A 25924-nucleotide genomic window follows, 5' to 3' on the forward strand; every position below is an offset into this window, starting at 1 on the left:
CATATTGATTAATATAAAATCTCATTCTGGTCTTCATTTAAGCAACCTGGTTATGAACGGCAGCTCCTCATGATACAGGTTATTGGATCCTCTGAAAACGATTATGTTTATGTTGATTTTACCAATACTGATTATGATCCAAAGTGGGAATTTCCTCGTGAAAACTTGGAACTGGGTAGGCCATCTTTTCTAATACCTAATACAAAGTCATAATTTCCACTCAGGTAGCATAAATGAACCTGAGGTGACAAAATAAGACAGGCTAACAGCTTCAGAGTAACCTTTTTTATGTCCAATGTGCTTAAAGTAACACAATTCACTTTGTGACATTTTGCTGCGAGTGTATATATAAAAGAAACCGCTTTCAAAATCTTAATTATTTGAAAACACTGATATTATCATGTGATAGTTCAGTGCTTCTCTTGCAAACAAAACAATGAAACAGGATTAACTACCAGTGACTAACAGTTTCTTTTATTTAATCAGCTGTGCAGGTTCAACAACATAAATGAGGTCTGAGTGATTAGACCTGATTTTGATTGTTCTGAATATGAAAATCATTTCTAAGGAAAAGAAAAATCAATGAATTATCCCAATAATTCACAAATACATTTTTTCCATGTAAATATATTTTATTGAAAAGAAACAAAATTGGTAGAAATATGCAGTAAGATAGGTTTATCTATAAAGAGAAAAGACCAGTCATAACACTTGTAACTGGTACTCAAACATAAAATCCCAATTTATTTTATCACTTCCTTTTTAATCTGCAACTAGATAAAATTCTTTATATGACAGTACATTTTTACTGCAGAGGAATTTGGTATTACTGTTAGTTAATTGTTTGTGACCTGCAGGGAATGTACTTGGCTCTGGTGCATTTGGAAAAGTCATGGAAGCCATGGCGTACGGAATCAATAAAGCAGATGTCCCCGTCCAGGTTGCTGTCAAAATGTTGAAGGGTATGTGCAAATTATATCAAACCATTCTAAGTAGAAATTTAGATTAAAAATTGTGCAAATGTTGACTCTAACTTCGGACTTGCTATTGTTTCAGAATATTAATGCAATTCTGTGTTCAGTTGAATTCCGACAAGATATTCATTTATTAGATTAGATTTGAACTTCAAATTTTTGTTATTAGCTCAAATTTTTGGAATATTTAGGCTACAGCTAAATGATCATATACAGCATTTTACCAGTTGCAAGTTTTGCAGTTTTTATTTCAAAATATTATCTAGTTTAGCACAATTAGCCTTGAGAGTATGTTTTTTTTTCTAGACAGTTATGTCCATATTTGAATGGGATTTCAAACTTCTAAATTCATTCAATATAGCAGTCCTAAGTTTAGCAGGTGTTCAGATGAAGCCTGGAATAAAAATAATCTTATTGTAGGACAAAATCCAATAGAGTCAGCTACTAGAATTTTGGAGAGGATTTTTTTTTCCTGCATTACATTAAATAATAAGGTGGATGTGGAATAAACAACACGGCACCAAGGATCAAATTAGACTAATATGAAAAATACCAACATTACATAACCATCTTATCACCTACCAACTAATAGCTTGGAAGAGGAGATATATAAACATACAGTATATAATCACAGAGATCATGTAGCACAGAGGTAGTATCCCTATCTCCTAATTCAGTAGGCTTGGGTTCAGGTCTCACCTGCTTTATATTTGTAATAATACATCTGAGTAGGTTGATTAGAAATTATCTGCTATATATAATTAATGCTATTAATCTTAACCCATTTCAAATAAACTGATTAATTACATTAATAAAGTTTTAGAAGAATTTTTGAAAAATAATTTAAATGAATTAATATAGCTCCTGTTAGTTTTCTAAAGTTCCCATATGGCTGCTGTCTTTAACCTGAGGGTCACCATATGTTAGGTGAGGGGAGAAGATGATAAGGATAGTCCTTCATGGTCACCTCAGCTGCTGCAGGAATTGAATCCATGCTGTTGGTATCACTCTGCATTGCAAACTGGCCAGTCAGCAAACTGAGCTCCACTAATTATTTCATTAATAGATAGAATTGCTATCTGATGGCAAAGCTCTTTTCTTGAGGATTTTATGTCTTAATCCAAGCACTAAATGAATATTTTGAAAATTAACTTAACTGGCGAGTAATTTTCATGTTTTATTCACTCGTGGGATGTTGGCTAGGCTAGCATTTATTTCCCCATTCTTAGTTGTCTTTGAGAAGGTGCTGGTGAGCTGCTATTTTGAACTGCTGCATTCTATTTGGTGTAGGTACACCCACAATATTGTCAGAGAAGAGTTCAAGGATTTTGATGAAGAGACACTGAAAAGACAGTGATATATTTCACAGTAACATTTCTACAAAGTCTAGATGTGAATGAAAAGTTTGATTTCCAATATTGAATTGCCATCATTCCAGTTGGAGAATTTGAAGTCAATTTTTAATATATGCAAATAAAAAGCTGTAGAATTAAAACTTACCCAAAAGCTGCTGTATTATTCCAAAAATAGAGAAAGGATTTTTTTAAAAAAGGCAACTGCTATTCTTACCTGGCCTACATATGTCTTTGATCTCACACCATCACGGTTGACTCTGAACTGCTCTGTGAAGTGGTCCAGCAAATTACTTAATCACCAATGCTTTCTGGGCAACTCAGGATGGAAAATACATTCCAACCTTGCCAGTAACACCCACATAGAGTCATGGAGACATACACCACAGAAATAGACCCTTCAGTCCAACTTGTCCATGCTGACCAGATATCCCAACCCAATCTAGTCCCACTTACCTCCAAATGCTTCCTATTTATATACTCACCCAGATTCTTTTTAAATGTTGCAATTATACTAGTCTCCACCATTTCCTCTGGCATCCCATTCCACACATGCACCACCCTATCTGTGAAAAAGTTGCCTCTTAGGTCTCTTTTATAATCTTACCCCTCTCACCCTAAACATATGCCCTCTAGTTCTGGACTCTCCCACCCGAGGGAAAAGACCTAGTCTATTTACCCTATCCACACCTCATGATTTTATAAGGTCACCCCTCAGCCTCCACGCTCCAGGGAAAACAGCCCAAACCTATTCAACCTCTCTCTACAGCTCAAACCCTCCAAACCTGGCAACATCCTTGTAAATCTTTTCTGAACCCTTTCAAGTTTCACAACATCCTTCTGATAGGAAAGAGAACAGAATTGCATGCAAATTCCAAAAGTAGCCCAACCAAAGTCCTGTATAGCCGCAACATGACCACCCAACTCCTATACTCAATACTCTGACCAATAAAGGAAAGCATACCAAACGCCTTCTTCACTATCCTATCTACTGCGACTATACTTTCAAGCAGCTATGAATCTGCACTCCAATGACTCTTTGTTCAGCAACACTCCCTAGGACCTTACCATTAAGTGTATAAGCCCTGCTAAGATTTGCTTTCCCAAAAGGCAGCACCTTGCATTTATCTAAATTAAATTCCATCTGCCATTCCTCAGCCATTGGCCCATCTGATCAAGAGCCCATTGTAATCTGAGGTGACCTTCTTCGCTGTCCACTACACATCCGATTTTGGTGTCATCAGCTAACTTACTAACTATTCCTCTTATGCTCACATCCAAATCATTTATATAAATGACAAAATGTTGCAGACACAGCACCAATCCTTGTGGCACTCCACTGGTCACAGGCCTCCAGTCTGAAAAACAACCCTCTACCACCATCCTCTGTCTTCTGCCTTTGAGCCAGTTCTGTATCCAAATGGCTAGTTCTCCCTGTATTCCATGAGATCTAACCTTGCTAACCAGTCTCCCATGGGGAACCTTGTCAAACACTTTACTGAAGCCCATACAGATCATGTCTACCGCTCTGCCCTCATCAATCCTCTTTGTTGCTTCTTCAAAAAATTCAATCAAGTTTGTGAGACATGATTTCCCATGCGCAAAGCCATGTTGACTATCCTTAATCAGTCCCTGCCTTTCCAAATACATGTACATCCTGTCCCTCAGGATTCCCTCCAACAACTGGCCCACCATTGATGTCAGGCTCACCGGTGTATAGTTCCCTGGCTTTTCCTTACCACCTTTATTAAATATCGGTTCCATGTTTGCCAACCTCCAGGCATCTAGCACCTCACCTGTGCCTATCTATGATCCAAATATCTCAGTAAGAGGCCCAGCAATCACTTCCCTAGCTTCCCACAGACTTCTAGGATCCACCTGATTAGGTCCTGGGGACTTATCCACTTTTATGCAGTTCAAGAGATCCAACACTTCTTCCTCTGTAATATGGTCATTTTTCAAGATGTCACCTTCTATTTCCCTACATTCTATATCTTCCATGACCTTTTCTGCAGTAAACTTGATGCAAAATACTCATTTAGTATCTCCCCCATATCCTGCAGCTCCACAGAAAGGCCGCCTTGTTGATCTTTGAGGGGCCCTATTCTCTCGGTAGTTACCCTTTTGTCTTTAATGTATTTGTAAAAACCCTTTGTGTTCTCCTTAACTCTATTTGCCAAAGCTATCCCATGTCCCCTTTTTGCCCTCCTGATTTCCCTCTAAAGTATCCTCCTACTTCCTTTATACTCTTCTAAGGATTCACTCGATCTATCCTGTCTATACCTGACATATGCTTCCTTGTTTTTCTTAACCAAACCCTCAATTTCTTTTGTCATCCAGCATTCTCTACACCTACCAGCCTTCCCTTTCACCCTGACAGGAATATATTTTCTCTGGATTCTCGTTATCTCATTTCTGAAGGCTTCCCATTTTCTAGCCTTCCCTTTACCTGTGAATATCTGCCCCCAATCAGCTTTTGAAAGTTCTTGCCTAATACCATCAAAATTGGCCTTTCTCCAACTTAGAACTTCAATTTTTAGATCCAATCTATCCTTTTCCATCACTATTTTAAAACTAATACAATTATGGTTGCTGGCCCCAAAGTGCTCCTCCACTGACACCTCAGTCACCTGCCCTGCCTTATTTCCCAAGGGTAGGTCAAGTTTTGCATCTTCTCCAGTGGGTACCTCCACATACTGAATCAAAAGTTTTTCTTGTACATGCTGAACAAATTCCTCTCCATCTAAACCCTTAACACTATGGCAGTCCTAGTCTATGTTTGGAAAGTTAAAATCCCCTACCATAACCACCCTTTTATTCTTACAGATAACTGAAATCTCCTTACAAATTTGTTTCTCAACTTCCCTCTTGACTATTAGGGGGGTCTATAATACAATCTCAATAAGGTGATCATCCATTTCTTAATTCTCAGTTCCACGCAAATAACTTCCCTGGATGTATTTCTGGGAATATCCTCCCTCAGTACAGCTGTAATGCTTCCTCAGTATCTCCCTGAGTCCCAACACCCACACCACGATATCTTAATACTTTAAATCCTCCCGGGCAGCTCTAGCAAATCTCCTGGCCAGTATATTAATTCCCTTCCAAATCCGTCCTTCTTTTACAGGTCACGTCTATCCCAGAAAAGATTCCAATGATCCAAAAAATACACAAGCTCCTCAGTCATGTACTCATCTGCTCTCTCCTCCTATTCCTACCTTCACTAGCTCAGAGCAACGGGAGTAATCCAGATGTTACTACTCTCAAGGGCCTCCTTTTTAAATTTCTGCCGAACACTCTCTATTCTTCCTTCAGCATCTTTACCATTTTCCTTCCAATGTCGTTGGTTCCAATGTGTACAATGATCTCCTGCTGGGCCCTCTCCCCCTTGAGAACATTGTACACCCTCTCTGAGACATCTTTGATCCTGGCACCAAGGAGGCAACACACCATTCTGATTTGTTGCTGCTGGTCACAGAAACGTCTGTCTGTGCCTCGGACTAGAGAGTCCCCTAACACAGTTGATCTCTTGGAACCCGACGTTCCCCTCATTACATTCGAGCCAGTCTCAATACCACAAACTTGGCTGTTCGTGCTACATTCCCCTGAGAATCCATCACGCCCTACATTTTCCAGAACAGTATACTTGTTTGAAATGGGGATAACCACAGAAGACTCCTGGGTGAAAGTGAGGACTACAGATGCTGGAGATTAGTGTTGAGAGTGTGGTGCTGAAAAAGCACAGCAGGTCATGCAGCATCCAAGGAGCAGGAAAATCAACATTTCAGGCAAAAGCACTTCATCAGGATGAAGGGCTTTTGCCTGAAACATCGATTTTCCCACTCCTTGGATGCTGCCTGACCTATGTGTTTTTCCAGCACCACACTCTTCACAGAAGATTCCTGCAAAACCTGCCTACCTGTTGTACCTTTCCTGGAGTTAACCCATTTATGTGACTGTATCTGCGACTTTTCTCCCTTCCTATAACTGCCATCCATCACATCCCCTTGCTCCTGTAAATTCCTCATTGCCTCTGTCACTCCAACCAATCCATTCATTCTGATAGAATTTGCAACCAATGGCATTTATTGCAGATATAATCCTCAGTAACATGTAAACTCTCCCTAAACTCCCACATCCGACAAGAAGAGCATATCTCTCTACTAAGAGCCATTTTTGTTTCTTCCAATCTGCAGACCCAGAAAATAGTACCGTCTTATTCCTCTACAAAACGCTACTCCAGGCTAACTTAATACTTATGGCTTATATTTTCAAGTTTAATCAAGACACATATCTCAATAAAACATATAATCAAGAAAGAACCCATTCTACTCACTACTGCAAACTTACAGCAAGGCCCCAAGGCCACCCTTAAAACTATTCACTTATCTGTCTCTGTGCTGTGACCTCTCCCAAACAGGTTCCTCCTAGATCAGTTGTAAATTTCACTGTTGGCTAATTTTCCCAGGTGCACTCCGATATCCAGCGATACACAAATTCAACAGCAAAGGAGGTAACTGCACAGGTTCACAGCTGTGTCAATTAGCAGTGTGGGTTTCTTTCCCTCTCTCCTGTACAGACCATGTGCTGCCTTTGTTCCACTCCCTTTTAAAAGTGCCATTGTTTCGACTTCATTTTTCTCCAAAGTTCCAAAATTCCAAAACAATGCAACAGCATATAAAACAGTAATTGCTGCTCTTGGAATTCGAGGAAATCAACCTCCAACACCTAACATACGTCAAAAAAGGAGCAGCCTGTTACAGCCAGAAATTTCTCCCATCCTCCATCTTGGATTACTCCGAATCCTCTCTAAAGAATAAATTGAAAATTTAAACTCGTTGTACAAACAATTCAAACAAATATCAAAATCAAATAGTGCTTTGTATAATAATTTAAATCAAGTCAGTGTAAATTTATAAATATGTTTTATTATACTTAAAAGAAAAATATGAGCCTTCTGAAAAAGATGCCTTGATGTCTGAACTGAAAATGATGATTCACATGGGGCGCCATGAAAACATTGTCAACCTTTTAGGTGCTTGTACTATTTCTGGTAAGAAACTTTTCCTTGAAGCTTAGTTCGTATGTCTTCATATTTAAATCATACTATTTACTTACTCACTCAATTGCTTACTCAAAATTTTAATTATGTGCTATTTTAGGTCCAGTATACCTAATCTTTGAATATTGTTGCTATGGAGACCTTCTTAATTACTTAAGAAATAACCGGGAGAATTTTCATAAGACGTTGACTGATGTCTTTGCACATAACAACTTTAGCTTCTATCATAATCTTCACAATGATCAGCAATTCAGGTAAACTACATATTTATCAAATTTGCTGTTGGTCAGTCTTATTATCTTCCAGTACCCTTATGATTTCTATTGTGTTTGTTATGAAAAAAAATAAGCACATGATAAGAAAATGTTTTATTTCCAATTCCTAAAATCAATGAGAAACACTATCGGGCTGACCAACATATAAATAAGATATCAACAATTTGATTGAATTTCCAATTCACTAATATTATGTAAGTGTTTGCATGGCTTAATGCTGAATCTTGCCTGAGTTAGAAGATTACAGGTTGAACTTTTGTTTTAGCACTAGCATGGCATTTCAGACTGAGATTGATCTGCATTGTCAGTATTGCTGCTTTTCAGTTTGTTCAGATGAACATTAAAGACAATGTGCCACTTTGCAATGCAGCATAATGCTGAAAATTATCCCTCAGCTAATGTCATCAAGACAGATTGACTAGTCAGATATCTCGTCTTTGGGATTTTGCTGTGTGGAAATAGGCTACTGCATTTGCCAACAGTATGCTGTAAAGTAATTAGTTGACTATCAAACATTTTGGCATATCTTCAGAACATGTGATACATTTTATAAGTTCAAGCTTTATCTCTATTTATCAGTAAATATAGCTAGTACTTGTTGAAAATCATTCAGTCATGATTTACAAAGGTTTTGCAAAGTACTTTGCAATTACACAAAAAGGAATAATAAACAAGAAAATAATATGCGGGGCATTCTTCTTTAAAGGTAAAGGTAAAGTCACCATAATATTACTGGAACACAGGGCTGCTGTCTCATTAGAGAGGCAACTGGAAGTTGTTTAATGCGACACATGAGGGGAGAGGATTATAAGGAGAATCTTTCATGATAATCTCAGCCAGTATGGGAATTGAAGCCACAGTGTTCACACCATTCTGCAATGAAAACCTGTCATCCAACCAACTGAATTAATGAAGCAGAAATAATTACTTGATCTTTGTAATCATAAACAAATTGTCCCATCTATGCCAAGAACCTATTTTCATTTAAATCATGTCCCTGTTCTGGATATGCAGGGGCTAATTTTCCAACCCCTCCAGCTCCAGCACAACCTGGACCTTGCACATTTTGCACACACCTAACCTGACCTTAGTTCAATCCACCATAACTCTGAGTTATTACTTTTAAATTAATTGAATCACTAACAGCACTAAGAACTAATGCCTGTCTAGAGGTTTGAGATAAATGGCTGTCATTGCACTCAAAGCAATCTTGCAGAAATATAGAGATCACAGCAATCCATGAACTCCAAAGTAAAGTATTGAAGGCCTAAAGTTGGTCCAAGGGCAGATGTATGGTGAGGTTGGTGGTTTTCTAAAGAGGAGTTGCATAAATGAAGAGTTGAGGAAGATGGTGGCCATGGAACAGGCAGTGATGTTGTGTAGAATGAGCAGTGGCATGATGGCTGAGGCACACATTCACTGAACTACAACCATCCGGTACGTGTTCTGTTTTGCCTGTCAGGACTTTATATTGTCTAGTTTCATAGTGGAGGAGAAGAGAACTGGAAGTGAAATGTAAATTGAACACATTGCGTCTTTAATAAGACAGAAATACACAGAAATAAGGTGGTCGCTATTCAAAAGTGAGGTTCTAAAGTTATCATTTAATGCCAGAGGGAAAAATTGGGAGTGTTTATCTTGACAGCAAGATATTGTTTTCTTACCCAATTTTGTCACCCTATTCTCCATTACTCCCACCATGCTAGTGAGGGGAAAATTCCACCCATTTTCTCAGACAATGAGCGTGATAGTAGCTCAGCAGTTAGCACTGCTGCTTCACAGCACCAGGGACCCAGTTCAATTCCAGCCTTGGGTGACTGTCTGTGTGGAGTTTGTACGTCCACCCCATGGGTTTCCTCTGGCTGCTCCGGTTTCCTCCCACAGTCCAAAGATATGCAGGTTAGGTGAATCAGCCATGCTATATTGCCCATAGTCTTCAGGGATGTGTAGGTTAGGTACATTAGCCAGGGTAAAGGTCGAGTGATAGGATAGGGGAATGGGTTTGGGTGGGTTACTCTTCGGAGGGTTGGTGTGGACTTGTTGGGCCAAAGGGCCTGTTTCTATGATCATCCTTGTATTCAGATTTATAGCTCAATTGTGAAGTTATTTTGTTCCCAAATATAAACATTTATTTAGTAATGGAAATTTTTTTCGTGAAAATTGGACCAATTTTATGAGCATTTTTATTCTCTGTTTTGAACAGCAATAAAGCTAGAAATGTGGTGCAAAATCAATCTTATGTGCCCATGAATAGAGAATCCAATACTGGCATGTTGTCACAAAAATCTGATTGTGATTTACTATTCCATGAGGATGAACTAACATGCCCATTAAATACAGGTAAGACATTGTGTGTGTAATTCTAGAGCAATTGTTTCTGTCCATCCAAGGATAAATACTGTATCGCAAAATAGAATGTAGATGACTATAGTAAGTGATCCGTTGTTTATTTCAACAAAGGGGAAAAACCCACAGTCAAGGTCAGTGTTCTGTATATATTGCATATGTAACTAGTTCACACAGTATCTTACACAGTTTAGGAGGGAGCATCCACTCTTGTTCAACATATAAGTTTGATGTTACAACTATATACCGTATACATTAGATTGTAATTCAAGCATCAAATCAGGTTGCTCCTTTATTGGAACAAGAACAGAAAACACCGGCAAAACCCAACAGGTCTTAGAAAGTTCTGACAAGGGGTCTCTGGAATTGAAGTGTTAACTCTGTTTTTCGCTCTACAGATTCTGCCAGACCTGCTGAATTTCGCCAGTATTTTCTGTTTCTGTTTGCAGTTCTTAATTTTTATTTTAGTGCTTCTTTAGTGGCTAAGATGTAGGAAGCTACAATGATATGTGAAGCAAGTTCATGAAAATGGTGCATAGAAAACCTGGAGTGTACTTGTTGTACAACGGTAATATATACAGAATATTTTAGAAGTAATGCAGACCTTGTTATAGAGTTACAAATAGAATATTCGTTACAGTATTTACCCCAAGAAAATTTGCCCTGTTATTGAAAATTTTTGATATTTATGTGGTAGGTACTCATTATTTTAAGAGAGGTTTGCATCTAACACCAGTCCCAATGTACATAAAAATCCAATAATCACCTTATAAACAACTGTTCTCCAACGTAATAATTACTTCAAATTTAATGATTCTAACAAAGTTTTAATATCTGTAGAGTAGCACATAAGAAATTCTTTGCCAGATATTTTCAATTACTCAATCATTTTTCAACCTTTCTCTGTCTAGATGTTGAATATCGGAATGCCAGGAGATATGAAGATGAAGATTTGCACGTTCTTACTCTTGAGGATCTCCTGAGCTTTTCATATCAAGTTGCTAAAGGGATGGAATTCCTGACTTCACAAAGTGTAATCTTACTTAAAAAGTCTTTGAATCAAATAATTAAAATTATAGCTTAGTATTATCAAAGTGAATTAATGATTGATGTTTATTAGTGTATTCACAGAGATCTGGCGGCAAGGAATGTGTTAGTTACCCATGGGAAAGTAGCAAAAATATGTGATTTTGGATTGGCCAGGGACATCATGCAAGATTCTAACTACGTTGTCAGAGGCAATGTAAGTCCATGTTTATGTTTGTTTCTTGTTATAATCACACCTAATCATTCATACATACTGTAAGCAATTTTAGCATTTGGTGACAATGTAAACTAAGTTATTGTAGATTGTCCAATTGTTATAGAACCCTTGCAATTTTTTAAATTCACTTTTGGAATGTGGGCATTGCTAACTGGGTAAACATTTATTGCCTGTCCATTGAGAAGGTGGTGATGTGCTGCCTTCTTAAACCCTGCAGTCTACATCGGTTATGTATGTATGTATCTACCTATCTATCTAGCGACAATGTAAAATTTGTCTCCATTCTCCTGTCTATTTTATAACAATGTAACAGAAAAGAGGGAGAGGTGTTTAATTCATGACCAATCTACTGATGTCAATTTTAAACAATCAAGAAAAGATTTTTTTCTTTTGCCTGCCTTCCATTATTTGTTGCAAGTCTGTAATCAGGAGCAGGAAATCCAATTTTCTACTCTAACCCAACAGTAATATTTTAATAATTGTCACTGTTCCCACTGAGATTAACTAATTCAGCTCATATTAAAATTAGAACCATTGAGCTTTCTGATTTGCCCCATTATTGACCAGTAAAATTACAAGGTAGATAAATAGTTTAAATGAGTATTTAATAATGCACAAATATTGGTAATTTCAAATAAAACAGACACTGCTGGAAATATATAATATGTGTATTAATGTTAGTAAAACAATACAAGTTAATATTGTTAATTTGATCCTTCATCACCTCCCTCAAGTTCTTAATTAAGTAAATAATGTTTTCATACCATTTGAGCTGTGGAAAGGAGCTATAATAATAGTGAACCCCATTTATTTGATCAGTTGTAGATGTGTGATGTTGACCAGTGTCATTTTTCTGTCCTGCTTCTCATATTTTATCTCCCCAATGTGACTGTTTTTGTCTCTTTCTTTGTTCCTTTTGCATTTCCCTCTACATGACCATTTGGCTTCTACTTCAATCTATGTCTCCTTATGCTTGATCTTCTCGCTGTTTCCAATATTGTTGCTCCAATTCTACTCTTTCTTTCTTTCTTTGCATTAATCTCTCTCTCCTCAGTTTTCAAGAGCTCCCCATAATCTCTTCCACTGATTTGTCTCATTCCTGATCAGTGACCCTCTCGCCTATTGATTTAGATGCATATGAAAAATCTATGAGACCCCTTGAAGAAAAGCAGAGGATTTATCACCGGGATCACATTTGTCCCTCAGCTAACATCTCATTTAGGTAAAAACAATGACTGCAGATGCTGGAAACCAGATTCTGGATTAGTGGTGCTGGAAGAGCACAGCAGTTCAGGCAGCATCCAAGTAGCTTCGAAATCAGCTACTTGGATGCTGCCTGAACTGCTGTGCTCTTCCAGCACCACTAATCCAGAATAACATCTCATTTATCAATTTATCTCATTGACATCTATGAGAATTAGTTGTGTTCAATCTGGCTGCTGTGTTTTTTATTACAATAACTCCTCTTCTAAACTACTTCACTTTGGGACATTGTATGTATATGTGAATAGTAAGTTATTTTTATGTTCTTTGTTATTCACCATATTCCTAATATAATTCTCTATTATCCATCTTTCTTTGTCCATGTTTTCTTTCTTACCAAAAGTTCATTCTGTCCCTATCCTGATGATGTCTTTTGAAAACAAAACAAAAGTTAAAGTTTGCCCACTGGAGACCCACAGCTTGGCATTATCAAGTAAGAAATCATCACATTCAGGCAAACAATTGGACAAGTCCAAACATGAGCTTTTATTGACTGCCAGCAAAACAGAACACAAAGAAAATGCAATACTTGCAGCAGTAAAGTCAGCAACAGGGCTATCAAGCAGTGCCTGCTCAGCGATGCGCAGCTTGGATTCCACCAGGGCCACTCAGCTCCTGACCTCATTCAAACATGGTCAAAAGAGCTGAACTCCAGAGGTGAGGTGAGAGTGATAGACCTAGACATCAAGCTTGCATACAACTGAGTGTGGAATCATGGAGCCCGAGCAAAACTGAAATCAAAAGGTATCGGGGGCAAACTCTCCACTGGTTAGAGATTCACCTGGCACATAGGAAGATGGTCGTATTTGTCGGAGGTCAGTCATCTCAGCTCCAAGACATCTCTGCAGGAGTTCCTCAGGTAGTGTCCTTAGCCCAACCATTTTCAGCTAGTTCATGAATGACCTAGCCTCCATCATAAAGTCAGAAGTGGAGATGTTCGCTGATGATTGCACAATGTTCAGCACTATTCACAAGTCCTCAGATACTGAAGTAGTCCCTGTTCAAATGCAACAAAATCTGGACAATATTCAGGTTTGGGCTAACAAATGGTAGTAACATTCATGCCACACAAATAGCAGGCTATGACCATCTACAATAAGCGACAATCTAACCACTTCCCCTTAGCATTCAATGTTGTTACCATCAGTGAATGCCCCACTATCAATATCCTGGGATTACCATTCACCAGAAACTCAAATGACTCACCACGTAAACCCAGAGACTACATGAGCAGGGCACCATGGCGAAGAATACTGAGGCAAGTAACTCACCTCCTAACTCTACAAAGCCAGTCCATCATCTACAAGGACAAGTCAGAAGTTTGATGGAATATTCCCCACTTGCCTGGATGAGTGCAGCTCCAACAACATTCAAGAGGCTTGACATCATCCAGGACAAAGGAACAGCCCATTTGATTGGCACTGCATCCGCAGCATCCACTTACCCCCACCCCCATCACTGATACTCAATAGCATAAGATGCACTGCAGAAATTCAGACAGCACCTTCCAAATTCACAACCACTTCCATCTAGAAGGACAAGGGCAGCAGATAGATGGGAACTATACCACCTTCAAATTCCCTTCCGAGCCACTCACCATCCTGACTTTGGAATAAATCACCGTTCCTCTACTGCCGTTTGGTCAACACCCTGGAATTCCCTCCCTAATGGCATTGTGGTTCAACCCACAGCAAGTGGACTGCAGCAGTTCAAGCAGCAGCTCTCCGACACCTTCTCAAGAGCAACTAGGGATGGGTAGTAATTGCCAGCCATCCAGCAATGCCCACACTTCACCAATAAGTAAAAAATTCTCCCCTGACAATTCAAACCAACCAGCATTCAACGATGGTCTGTTGCACCCAACTCTTATCTACTGGAACTTGGTATCATTCAGGTTCTATCTGACTTATAGTGCTCGATGCAGCCAAGCTGTATCATGGACAAGGAGAGCTTCCTCCTCCTTAATATCCTTATCCTTCACTTTGTAAGGCTGCTGTAGTTTTACTAGAGGCTCAGTATCTTTAACATTGCCTTGTTGCTCCACTTGTTACTTGCTGGTTCAAAATGTTTATCTAATTCTCTGATCTACCAATAATCTTTGCAGATTTGTACATCAATATTTGTGCATTTGTACAGATTTTTTTTCTTTCACTCTTTTATACTATTCTTAACTTCCTTAATTAGTCGCTGGAAAAGCGCAGCAGGTCAGGCAGCATCCAAGGAGCAGGAGAATCGACATTTCAGGCATGAGCCCTTCTTCAGGAATGAGGAAAGTGTGCCAAGCAGGCTAAGATAAAAGGTAGGGAGGAGGGACTTGGGGGACGGTCGTTGGAAATGCGATAGGTGGAAGGAGGTTAAGGTGAGGGTGATAAGGTGAGGGTGATAGGCCGGAGTGGGGGTGGGGGCGGAGAGGTCAGGAAGAAGATTGCAGGTTAGGAAAGTGGTGCTGAGTTCGAGGGTTGAGACTGAGACAAGGTAGGGGGAGGGGAAATGAGGAAACTGGAGAAATCTGAGTTCATCCCTTGTGGTTGGAGGGTTCCTAGGCAGAAGATGAGGCGCTCTTCCTCCAGCCGTCGTGTTGCTATGGTCTGGTGATGGAGGAGTCCAAGGACCTGCATGTCCTTGGTGGAGTGGGAGGGGGAGTTGAAGTGTTGAGCCACGGGGTGGTTGGGTTGGTTGGTCTGGGTGTACCAGAGGTGTTCTCTGAAATGTTCCGCAAGTAGGCGGCCTGTCTCCCCAATATAGAGGAGGCCATATCGGGTGCTGCGGATGCAGTTTCCTCATTTCCCTTCCCCAACCTTGTCCCAGTCTCAACCCTCGAACTCAGCACCACCTTCCTAACCTGCAATCTTCTTCCTGACCTCTCCGCCCCCACCCCCACTCCGGCCTATCACCCTCACCTTAACCACCTTCCACCTATCGCATTTCCAACGCCCCTCCCCCAGGTCCCTCCTCCCTACCTTTTATCTTAGCCTGCTCGGCACACTTTCCTCATTCCTGAAGAAGGGCTCATGCCCGAAACGTCGATTCTCCTGCTCCTTGGATGCTGCCTGACCTGATGTGCTTTTCCAGCAAAACATTTTCAGCTCTGATCTCCAGCATCTGCAGTCCTCACTTTTTCCTTAATTAGTCACCGATGAATGCATCCTTCTCAAATAGCCTTTCTTTCTCACTGGGATATACCTTTTCTAAGAGTTACTGAATACCTCCTTAAAATTTGACACTGCAACACTACTGGCCTAAATTATAACCTAGTTTCCCAGTTCCTCCTTCTTAGCCAGCTCTGTCTTTGTACCCTCATAGTCACCTTTATTTAGATTTAAAACATGAATGATGGATTCCACACTTCTCCCTTTCAAAATGAATGTGAAATTGTGTCACCTCAATACTCCTGTACCATGATGTTATTGATTAATCCTGTTTCATTGCATCTCACATTAAAATATTTTTAAAATTATTTTGACAATCTTTGGAATTTCCTGCATAATCTGTTGCTTTCTGTCATATTCTGATAATCAGTGCCGAAATTGCTGTCCTGCTCTATTGCTTTATTCTCTCCCTTTGCTTCACTTTATCCCTTGCATCTCACTGTACCGGACCATAGCTCACCTCTTGCAACCAGAGCATTTTGGAAGAAATTCATCCTCCTCTTCAGTCAGTAAAGGCATCAAGGCTGCTATAGCTGCTGTGTTCACCTCAGACTCTAAGGTTTCTTCAATGCTAGATGACGAGGGAGATACCTTGGGTTCCAATAGCCTTTCAGGCTGACCTGAGGGGCTGGGTTTGGTTTACTCTTGCCCAGCTGTGAGTTTGCAGCTTTCATGTGGTTCAAGTGCTTGTTCAGGACCGCCTCACCTACCCGAATTTTGTACATTATAGAACCTGACCGAGCATTGATGCCTCTTATCCATGCAGGGCCATTTCTGTTGTTTTGGCACCAAACTCCATCCCCTGAAGTAAACTGTCTCTCTCACTTCGAGGAGTGCTGTGTCGCTCTTGATGCCATTCCCCCCACCATCCCAGGTCTGGGAAAATCAGATTGAACCTAGTGCAGAGTCTTCGTCCATTCGCAAATCTGCTGGAGCTATCCCTGTAGTTGCGTGACGGATGGTCCGAAAATCAAATAGGAACTGGACAGTTTGATATCAATTAAGGCTGTAGGTTGTTTCTTTAAGCCTGTCTTCAAGGTTTGAACTGCTCTTTCCACCAGATCACTATTCAATAGGTGGTATGCAGCTGGCCTTATATACTGAATGCCATTCAACTTTAGGAAATACTCAAATTCCCTGCTGCTAAATGATGGCCTCCATTGTCTGTGAACAACACTTTTGTGTTGAAAAATGCCCACGTATTGCGAAAAATGCTTGCAGCTTTTCTATCATCATCTCTGTGTTTGATGAATAAACTCTATGGACATCCAACCACTGGCTAACACCTTAAATGATGACAGTTACTTCTTCACTTCCCTAAATGCTACATCTTGGCTATGAGACCATGTCCAAGGCTGACCCTTTTTCAGTAGCAGACATAAGAGTTAAAAGATGGCAGCTGGGTTACGTATGAACTTTGTGTAACTATTCACCATCCAAGGAAAGACCTAAGTTCCAGTACAGACATGGGAATTGGGGCACCTTTGATCACCCTCACTTTATCTTCCAACAGGTGTAACCTGATCTTGTCAACTCTGTAGCCAAAGTAGGTCACTTGGGGTGTCTGGATCACACATTTTCTTCTTCTGAGGCGTAAGCCTGCCTTGGAGAACTGTATAAGGACTATGTCTAAGGACTATGTCTAAATTCTCTAATTGCTCTTTATTAGTCTTCCCTACTATTAACACATCATCCAGATAAATAGCGACCTAGGATAGGTCATCTGCTAAAAGATTGCACAGACTGACAATAGCCCAAATGGTAATCTCGTATATTGGTTCAAACCCTTATGGGTATTTATTATAGCAAAGTTCTGGGATTCTTCATCTGACCGTAATTGCAAGTACACATAGCCCATGTCCAGCTTTGCATATAAATCCTCTCTGCAAGGGATTGGGTATTTATCCAGATGTAAGAAGTGGTTTACTGTTTGTTTAAAAGTCCCACAAATGCTAACTGACCTGTTGGGCTTCTCAGTTGGACTGGTTTGATGATTCCTTACTTTTTAGCCCTGATTTCTGCCTCACTTTTTGCACATATGGCAAATGACACTGGGCTGGCTTTGAAGAATCATAAAATTGCTTCCTGGTCAACATGCAAGGCTTTCCTGAAAAACATTCAGGTACTTATCTAGGGCTTCACTCAGACAGCCATTTTCTCATCTCAAAATGTTGAGTCAATCAAGGTGAATCTTTCTCAACCAATTTCACCACATCAGGCTTGGGCCTGAGACATATACTGCAATCTGTAGTAACTGAATTGAGACTGGAACCAAAATTGTAACCTTAGTCTGTAAAGGCTCCCTGACATAGGTTCTCAGTCTAGCTGAGATCTTAGACAAACTTAAGGGTTGGAGTCCAGATTTAATTTTGTCAAGAACTGGTTCTGCAATCACTGATGCAATGGCACCAGTTTTAATCTCCATTAGATCCAGGTGACCATTTAATCAGAAGTTTGTTTTGATTGGTTCTGATTTGGATCTTGCTATGCAATTTAACTGTTTCAGGCCAGATGTAGGTGGGCTTTCCAGGGTGTGCATGCTCCTGGATACCAGCCTATGAGTTTTCTTTTTGAATTCAAGCTGAGTGGGACTCTTTTGCTCTGACCTGAAAAAGCCATCACGAGTCTGCATTTTGCAGCAACTACAATGGCTTTCCAGCCATGTTAACCTTTTGATTAAGGCTTGGCTTTGTTTTGGAGTTGTGCTGTGGGCTGACCTCGAGTTCCTCCATTCAGGATCTGTGCTGAGTGAGGCTGTCTTCACTCAAGTGATGTCCCCAAAACTCAGTCAACTTGGCAAGAGAGTCCACTTTCATCAGTCAGCCTGTAATTCACATGCTCCACTAGCAGTATTTTCTAATGACAAAGCGGGTTGTAGTGCCTATTTGAATTCAACTTGGGCTTCAGCTAGTAGGCACTTTTGCAGGGTTACTAATGTCATTAATCCCACATATTAAATGGTCTCACAGCATCTCACTAAGGATTAAACCAAAATCACATGCCTCTGCCAGTCATCTTAACCTTGTAAAGATCCCAACACAGATTCCCCTGGTCAATCATGCTTCAGATTTAGAGGAGGCTTGGAGTCATAATATTTCTTAGCTAAATCCAGCAACTCTTGAAAGCTTTCAGTATCTGGTGCCTCAGAAAATAGCTGAAAAAGCTGCAGGTCCACAAGAATTATTCCTTGCTTTCAATGCCTCACTGTCATTTGCCTAGAAAAAATAATGCATTATTTCAACATACTGGGCCAAGTCTTCAATGGCAGGATCAAATGAATCATGTTTCCCAAATAAAGGCATGATGCCAGAAATGCTCACCCCAACTCAAAGCGAATTTCTTCAGCTGCATATTTTTTTCTCTAGTCGTCAATGAAATAATTCCCCAGAGGCCAATGTCCTGTCACCAAGTTGCCCTTTATTTACACATGCATAGTACTTGACACTGTTGCAACCTCCTTCGAGCCAGTTCTCAGAGTGAACAGAATCTTTGACACTCCTGTTTTTTTTCTTCTTTTTTCTTCATTTTTTTTGCTGTGTGATCAGACATGCCCCCTTTTTTTTCTTAACCCCCACACTACCGCCTAACTGCAGTAGTGCTTATTTTTTCCCCAACACCCATGGTGTGTGTGTGCAGGTGTGAGACACAGTGAAAGACACAAAGTGCATGAATCTTTATTCAATTTCCACCACCAAGAAGATAGGAAAACACCCAGGTGGCCAGTGACAAGCAGTGCCCTTCACAACAAAGGGGACACTCCTGTTTATAGCTGTCAGTCAGAGCTCCCAGATTGGACCAGATTAATCAGGTAGCTGTGGAGCAGGATTATAAGACACAGAATTTATAGCAAAAGATCACAGTGTCATGCATGCAACTGAGACGATATACTGAACAACCCTAAATGGCTGTTAAGTCTTTCATCTTTTAGAATGGGTTGCAGGCTCTTGGTTCATTAATGTGTAAATCCCAGAACTTCTTTCAAATCACATTCTTGAGATAACTTAAGGTTTTATTTTTTAAAAAGTGACATCTCAACTCAAACAATGCTTTAAAGGTGTGAGGCTAGAGTCTGTCTGTATACCAGTCTTGAGTCAGACTGTTTCTATTTCAAAGGAGGAATTTATAAAATGTTACATGGATTGACTGCCTGCAGATTGTACGCTTTTTGAACAAAATAGGATGTATCTGCAATTACAATTCTGCAAATGCAAATTCACCCCATACCTAGATTTAAGACTATGAAAGTCTCAAATGTTTTCACTTGCAGCCAGGCCAGAACTAGGGTCCATTAGTATTAAGACGGTCACTCAAAATCCAAGAGGGAGTTCACAAATTTATTTTGTTATGACTCATTCAGTTTGATTTCCACACTTGACAAAGGATGTAGTTGCAAAGGAGGCACAACAGAGGAGGTTCACTTGACTGATTCCAGAGATGAGAGGTTTGTCTTATGAAGAGAGATTGAGCAGTTTTGGGCTATACTCATGAGAGTTTAGAAGAATGAGAGGAGATAGATAGGATAGTGAAGAAGGCGTTTGGTATGCTTTCCTTTATCGGTCAGAGTATTGAGTACAGGGGTTGGGAGGTCATGTTGCGGCTGTATAGGACATTGGTTAGGCCACTGTTGGAATATTGCATGCAATTCTGGTCTCCTTCCTATCGGAAAGATGTTATGAAACTTGAAAGGGTTCAGAAAATATTAAGAAGGATGTTGCCAGGGTTGGAGGATTTGAGCCATAGGGAGAGGCTGAACAGGCTGGGACTGTTTTCCCTGGAGCATCGGAGGCTGAGGGGTGGCATTATAGAGTTTTACAAAATATGAGGGGCATGGATAGGATAAATAGACAAAGTATTTTTTTCCCTGGGGTCGGGGAGTCCAGAACTAGATGGGATAGGTTTAGGGTGAGAGGGGGAAGATATAAAAGGGACCTAAGGGGCAAGGTTTTCACACAGAGAGTGGTACGTGTATGGAATGAGCTGCCAGAGGAAGTGGTGAAGACTGATACAATTGCAACATTTGAAAGGCATTTGGATGGGTATGTGACTAGCAAGGGTTTGGAGGGACATGAGCCGGATGCTGGCAGGTGGGACTAGATTGAGTTGGGATATCTGGTCGGCATGGACGGGTTGGACCAAAGGGTCTGTTTCTGTACTGTACATCTCTATGACTCTATCCAACTGAACTATACAATATGCGAAAGAGAATTGACTAAGTAGATGTAGAGAAGATGTTTCCTCATGTGGAACAATCTAGAATGAGAGGTCATAGTTTTAAAATGAGCAGGTTTAAAATAGAGATGAAGATTATGATTCTGTAGAATTCACTAGCTCAGAATGCAGTGGATGCTGGGACATTGAGTAAATTTAAGGATGAGATATATTTTTAATTAGCGATGAGCTGAGAGATTATGGAGTGCAAGTAGGAAAGAGAAGTTGAGACTGAGATGAGCTCAGCAATGATTTTATCAAATGATGGAGGAAGCTCAAGGGACTAAATTGCCTGCTGTTGCTTCTAGCTCTTACGTTCATGGGATGTGAGTATCATTGGCAAGGCAGCCTTTTTGTGGAGCCACAGGAGATGGGGAGATACTAATCAAATATTTTGCACCAGTGTTTATTGTGGAGAAGGACATGGAAGATATAGATTGTGAGGAAATAGATGGTGATATCTTGAAAAATGTCCATATTACAGAGGAGGAAGTGCTGGATGTCTTGAAACTCATAATGGTGGATAAATCCCCAGGACCTGATCAGGTGTACCCTAGAACTCTGTGGGAAGCTAGAGAAGTGATTGCTGGGCCTCTTGCTGAGATATTTGTACCATCGATAGTCACAGGTGAGGTGTCGGAAGATTGGAGGTTGGCAAACATGGTGCCATTATTTAAGAAAGGTGATAAGGACAATCTAGGGAACTATAGAGCGGTGAGCCTGACATCAGTGGTGGGGAAGTTGTTGGAGGGAATCCTGAGGGACAGGATTTACATGTATTTGTAAAGGCAAGGTCTGATTAGAGATAGTTAACATGGCTTTGTGCGTGGGAAATCATGTCTCACAAACTTGATTGAGTTTTTTGAATAAGTAACAAAGAGGATTCTGGATTAGTGGTGCTGGAAGAGCACAGCAGTTCAGGCAGCATCTAAGGAGCTTCAAAATCGACATTTCGGGCAAAAGCCCTTCATCAGGAACAAAGAGGATTGATGAGATCAGGGTGGTGGACATGATCTATATAGACTTCAGTAAAGCATTCGACAAGTTTCCCCGAGGGAGACTGGTTAGCAAGGTTAGATCTCATGGAACACAGGGAGAACTAGCCATTTGGATGCAGAACTGACTCAAAAGTAGAAGATAGAGGGTGGGTGGTGGAGGGTTGTTTTTTCAGACTGGAGGCCTGTGACCAGTGGAGTGCCTCAAGGATCGGTGCTGGGTCCACTACATTTCGTCATTTATATAAATGATTTGGATGTCAGAATAAGAGGTATAGTTAATAAGTTTGCAGATGACACCAAAATTGGAGGTGCAGTGGACAACTGAGAAGGTTACCTCAAATTACAATGGGCTCTTGATCAGGTGGGCCAATGAGCTGAAGAGTGGCAGATAGAGTTTAATTTAGATAAAAGCGAGGTGCAGCATTTTGGGAAAGCAAATCTTAGCAGGACTTATAAACCTAATGGTAAGGTCCTAGGGAGTGTTGCTGAACAAAGAGACCTTGGAGTGCAGGTTCATAGCTCCTTGAAAGTAGAGTCACAGGTGGATAGGATAGTGAACGAGGCGTTTGGTATGCTTTCCTTTATTGGTCAGAGTATTGAGTACAGGAGTTGGGAGGTCACATTGCGGCTTTACGGGATGTTGGTTAGGCCACTGTTGGAATATTGCTTGTAATTCTGGTCTCCCTCTTACCCAAAGGATGTTGTGAAACTTGAAAGGGTTCAGAAATGATCTACAAGAATGTTGCCAGGGTTAGAGAATTTGAGCTATAGGGAGAGGCTGAATAGGCTGGGGCTGTTGTCCCTGGACCATCGAAAGGTTTATAAAATCAAGAGAGGCATGGATAGGATAAATAGACAAAGTCTTTACCCTGGGGTGGGGGAGTCCAGAACAACAGGACATAGAACTACAGGGAAAGATATAAAAGGGACCTAAGGGGCAACCTTTTCACGCAGAGGGTGGTACATGTATGGAATGAGCTGCCAGAGGAAGTGGTGGAGGTTGACACAATTGCAACATTCAAGAGACATCTGGATGGGTATCTGAATAGGAAGGGTTTGGAGGGATATGAGCCAAGTGCTGGCAAATGGGACGAGATTAAGTTGGGATGTTTGGTCGGCATGGACAAGTTGGATAGAAGGATCTGTATCCATGCTATACATCTCTATGACTTACATGTGTGTGTGTGTGTGTGTGTGTGTGTATGCATGTGAGGGGGAGAGAGAGAGAGAGAGTGTGTTGGGGGGGAGTGTGAGAGTGCATGTGAGAGCGTGTGTTTGCGTGTGTGCTCCTCTTGGCAGGGGTGCAGGGAGGAGATGTGTCTGAGAGCCTGCATGAGAGTGTGAGTATGTAAGAGTGTATGTGTATGCATGTGAATTGCAAGCATGACAGTGTGATCTTTTGCAATAAATTCTGTGTCTTATGATCCTGCTCCACAGCTCCCTGATGAAGGAGCAGCGCTTTGAAAGCTAGTACTTCCAAATAAACCTGTTGGACTATAACCTGGTGCTGTATGATTTTTAACTTTGTTACAATCACTCTAGGGACATTGTGGAAAATCTGATCATTTGCAACAGATAGCGTTCCAATCATACACAACAAGATCTGCTTGCAAACCTCAGAACTTCATGTCTCATATTAGACAGTTTTGTTCATAGACAGCATTTATTGAATAGTTTTGACTGTTTGAAGTCATTTTGCTGAGATTTCTCTCAAAACCAAGTATGCGTGTCAGTCAGGCTTGTAGTATGGTGCATTTGTATGTGCTGGAAGTTGCATATATACAGGACCCTGTTTTTAGTAGGCAAAAGCAATTTGTCAACTTTTTCATTGAGAACAGAGTCATGGAGCCTACCCATCCCTACTGCCCTAATTCCCTTGACTAGTGTATTGACCAATTAGAGTCAAATTACCTGGTCTGAGTTTTTCAGGTAACTAAGATTGACAGTTAACAGTTCCTCTCGGCGACTGTGAGGACTGCAGATGCTGGAGATCAGAGTCAAGATTAGAATAGCACTGGAAAAGCACAGCAGGTCAGACAGCATGCTGCATCTCCATGCCAAAAATGGCACAAGCAATCAGCACCTTTGTTTCTTGATGAGTAAGTTGGTGGTCTCTTTCCAAGTTTACCTTTTTGTGTGCCACTTCTAATAAGTCCAAGATAAAAATCTTTGAAATTTGTCTCTTTTTAGCAACATTTAAATATATTAATGTCCAAAACATAGCAAAGTATGTGAATAAAAATGTAAATAATTATTTTCTCATGACTTCTATTCTCAACTTCTCATGCTTCTGGTTGTTTACATTTAACAAAACTCTTGAAATTCCTGTTTATTAAAAAATGGTAATTAAACGACTACAGAACGTGAACTCAGAATAATTGTGTGGAAATACACACCTTATAGCCAAAAAAGATGGTCCTTTTGCCCTTTGATGCACTGAAAGCAGCAGATGCTGTACAAAAGATGTCTCATGAGTAAAAATATTGATTTTGGTATTCTTTTCATTGGCTTCCACTGAAAAATGTCACTATTGTACTTGCACATCATAATGAGAAATAATTTAGGGAAGCCTACAATTAAACACATTTTAATTATTAACTTTGGTTTTCCGATAAAATTTAGGCACGATTGCCTGTCAAGTGGATGGCGCCTGAAAGCTTATTTGAAGGCAGTTACACAACTCGTAGTGATGTCTGGTCATATGGAATCTTATTATGGGAAATATTTTCACTTGGTAATGATTAATACTTCATATTAATCCAAATATTGGCTGATGAAAATTCTACTCAATTGCATTGCCTAATTTTATATTTAAATATTTGTTAAGGTGTCAATCCATATCCTGGAATCCAAGTGGATTCTGACTTCTACAAGCTAATCCAAAGCGGGTTTAAGATGGAGCAGCCATTTTATGCTACTGAAGATATGTGAGTTTCTCTGTCTTTCTATTTTGGACAATAATTTAAATTTTTATGTATTCACACTGAATAGTTATTCACAATGATTTAAAAAAACTTGTGAAACATGTTTTGATATATTGAAAATAGGAATAAAAGAAAGCTGAGATTGAACCCTTGCACCAGATTTGCTCTGTGAACCTACTTTTAGAGTTTTCTTCCAAGGAAAGCTAGAAAAAAAATATTGAACATTTAAAGTCTCTAAACATGCTGCACCAGGAACTGGTAGGAAGACATGGATTGATGTGATGATTCTGAATATGTCATGTTGCCAAATCTTCGGGTGGTTCGAAATGGAAACTAGATTCTTTCTTATAGGGGAATATTTAAAGGTTACGATGTCTAAGCTATTCTGATGCCTGATTAACAGTTGCAATGGCAAAAGCCTATGACTGGACCGTCTGCCATGTTCTGTCTCAGTCAGGATCTCACGGATGCTGCAGAGGTCTAAAAAAAACTTTCAAATTAAATAAATGTTGTATTGTAATGGCTGCTGGTAGCTATTCAAATTCAACTCTAATAATTAATTCAATCTTCATAAGATGTAATTCTCAGATCACAATGTACAAATATCTTCAAACAATATATGGAATGTATTGTTGAAAGCATTCATTGCAGTTCCATAATTTTTGAGTAATGTATTACTGTGCCTACTTGCTAACATGCTTCTAACTGCCTATTTTCATAGATACAGTGTGATACAATCATGCTGGGCTCTTGATCCAGGAAAACGACTCGCATTTTCAGACCTAGTTTCTATTTTTGAAAAGCAACTTGCGGATGCTGAAGTAGCTGTAAGTGAACAGTCTTACAGGAAGAATTAATAACATATTTACAGTACTTGAAATGAAAGCATTTGTCTACAAATGAAATAGCTTATTTATACAGCATTCTTTATATTCTTGAGACATTCAAAAGTACTTCACAATCAATGCATGTCTTTTTAAGTATAGTCACTTATTATGTGGATACATTTGGCAACCAGTTTGCACATAGCAAGGGCTCACATACAGTAACTAAGACAAGTCATCACTCAAAATAAATGCTGCAGAAACTCAGCAAGACCAGCAGCATTT

General features: G+C 40.0%; 1 protein-coding gene across 1 annotated transcript in view; it reads left to right on the forward strand.

Moving 5' to 3' along the window:
• Window positions 1–25924, forward strand: part of flt3 (fms related receptor tyrosine kinase 3) — a 154136-nt gene that overhangs the window by 122258 nt on the left and 5954 nt on the right. The window contains exons 17-26 of the mRNA XM_072577294.1: window positions 43–175; window positions 858–962; window positions 7269–7379; window positions 7489–7642; window positions 9867–10003; window positions 10921–11042; window positions 11130–11252; window positions 24514–24625; window positions 24719–24818; window positions 25537–25642. Of these exons, the coding sequence (XP_072433395.1) occupies window positions 43–175; window positions 858–962; window positions 7269–7379; window positions 7489–7642; window positions 9867–10003; window positions 10921–11042; window positions 11130–11252; window positions 24514–24625; window positions 24719–24818; window positions 25537–25642 (1203 nt within the window). The remainder of the gene's footprint in view (window positions 1–42; window positions 176–857; window positions 963–7268; window positions 7380–7488; window positions 7643–9866; window positions 10004–10920; window positions 11043–11129; window positions 11253–24513; window positions 24626–24718; window positions 24819–25536; window positions 25643–25924) is intronic.

Source organism: Chiloscyllium punctatum, chromosome 9 (genome assembly GCF_047496795.1).
Source record: "Chiloscyllium punctatum isolate Juve2018m chromosome 9, sChiPun1.3, whole genome shotgun sequence".
Taxonomy (NCBI): domain Eukaryota; kingdom Metazoa; phylum Chordata; class Chondrichthyes; order Orectolobiformes; family Hemiscylliidae; genus Chiloscyllium; species Chiloscyllium punctatum.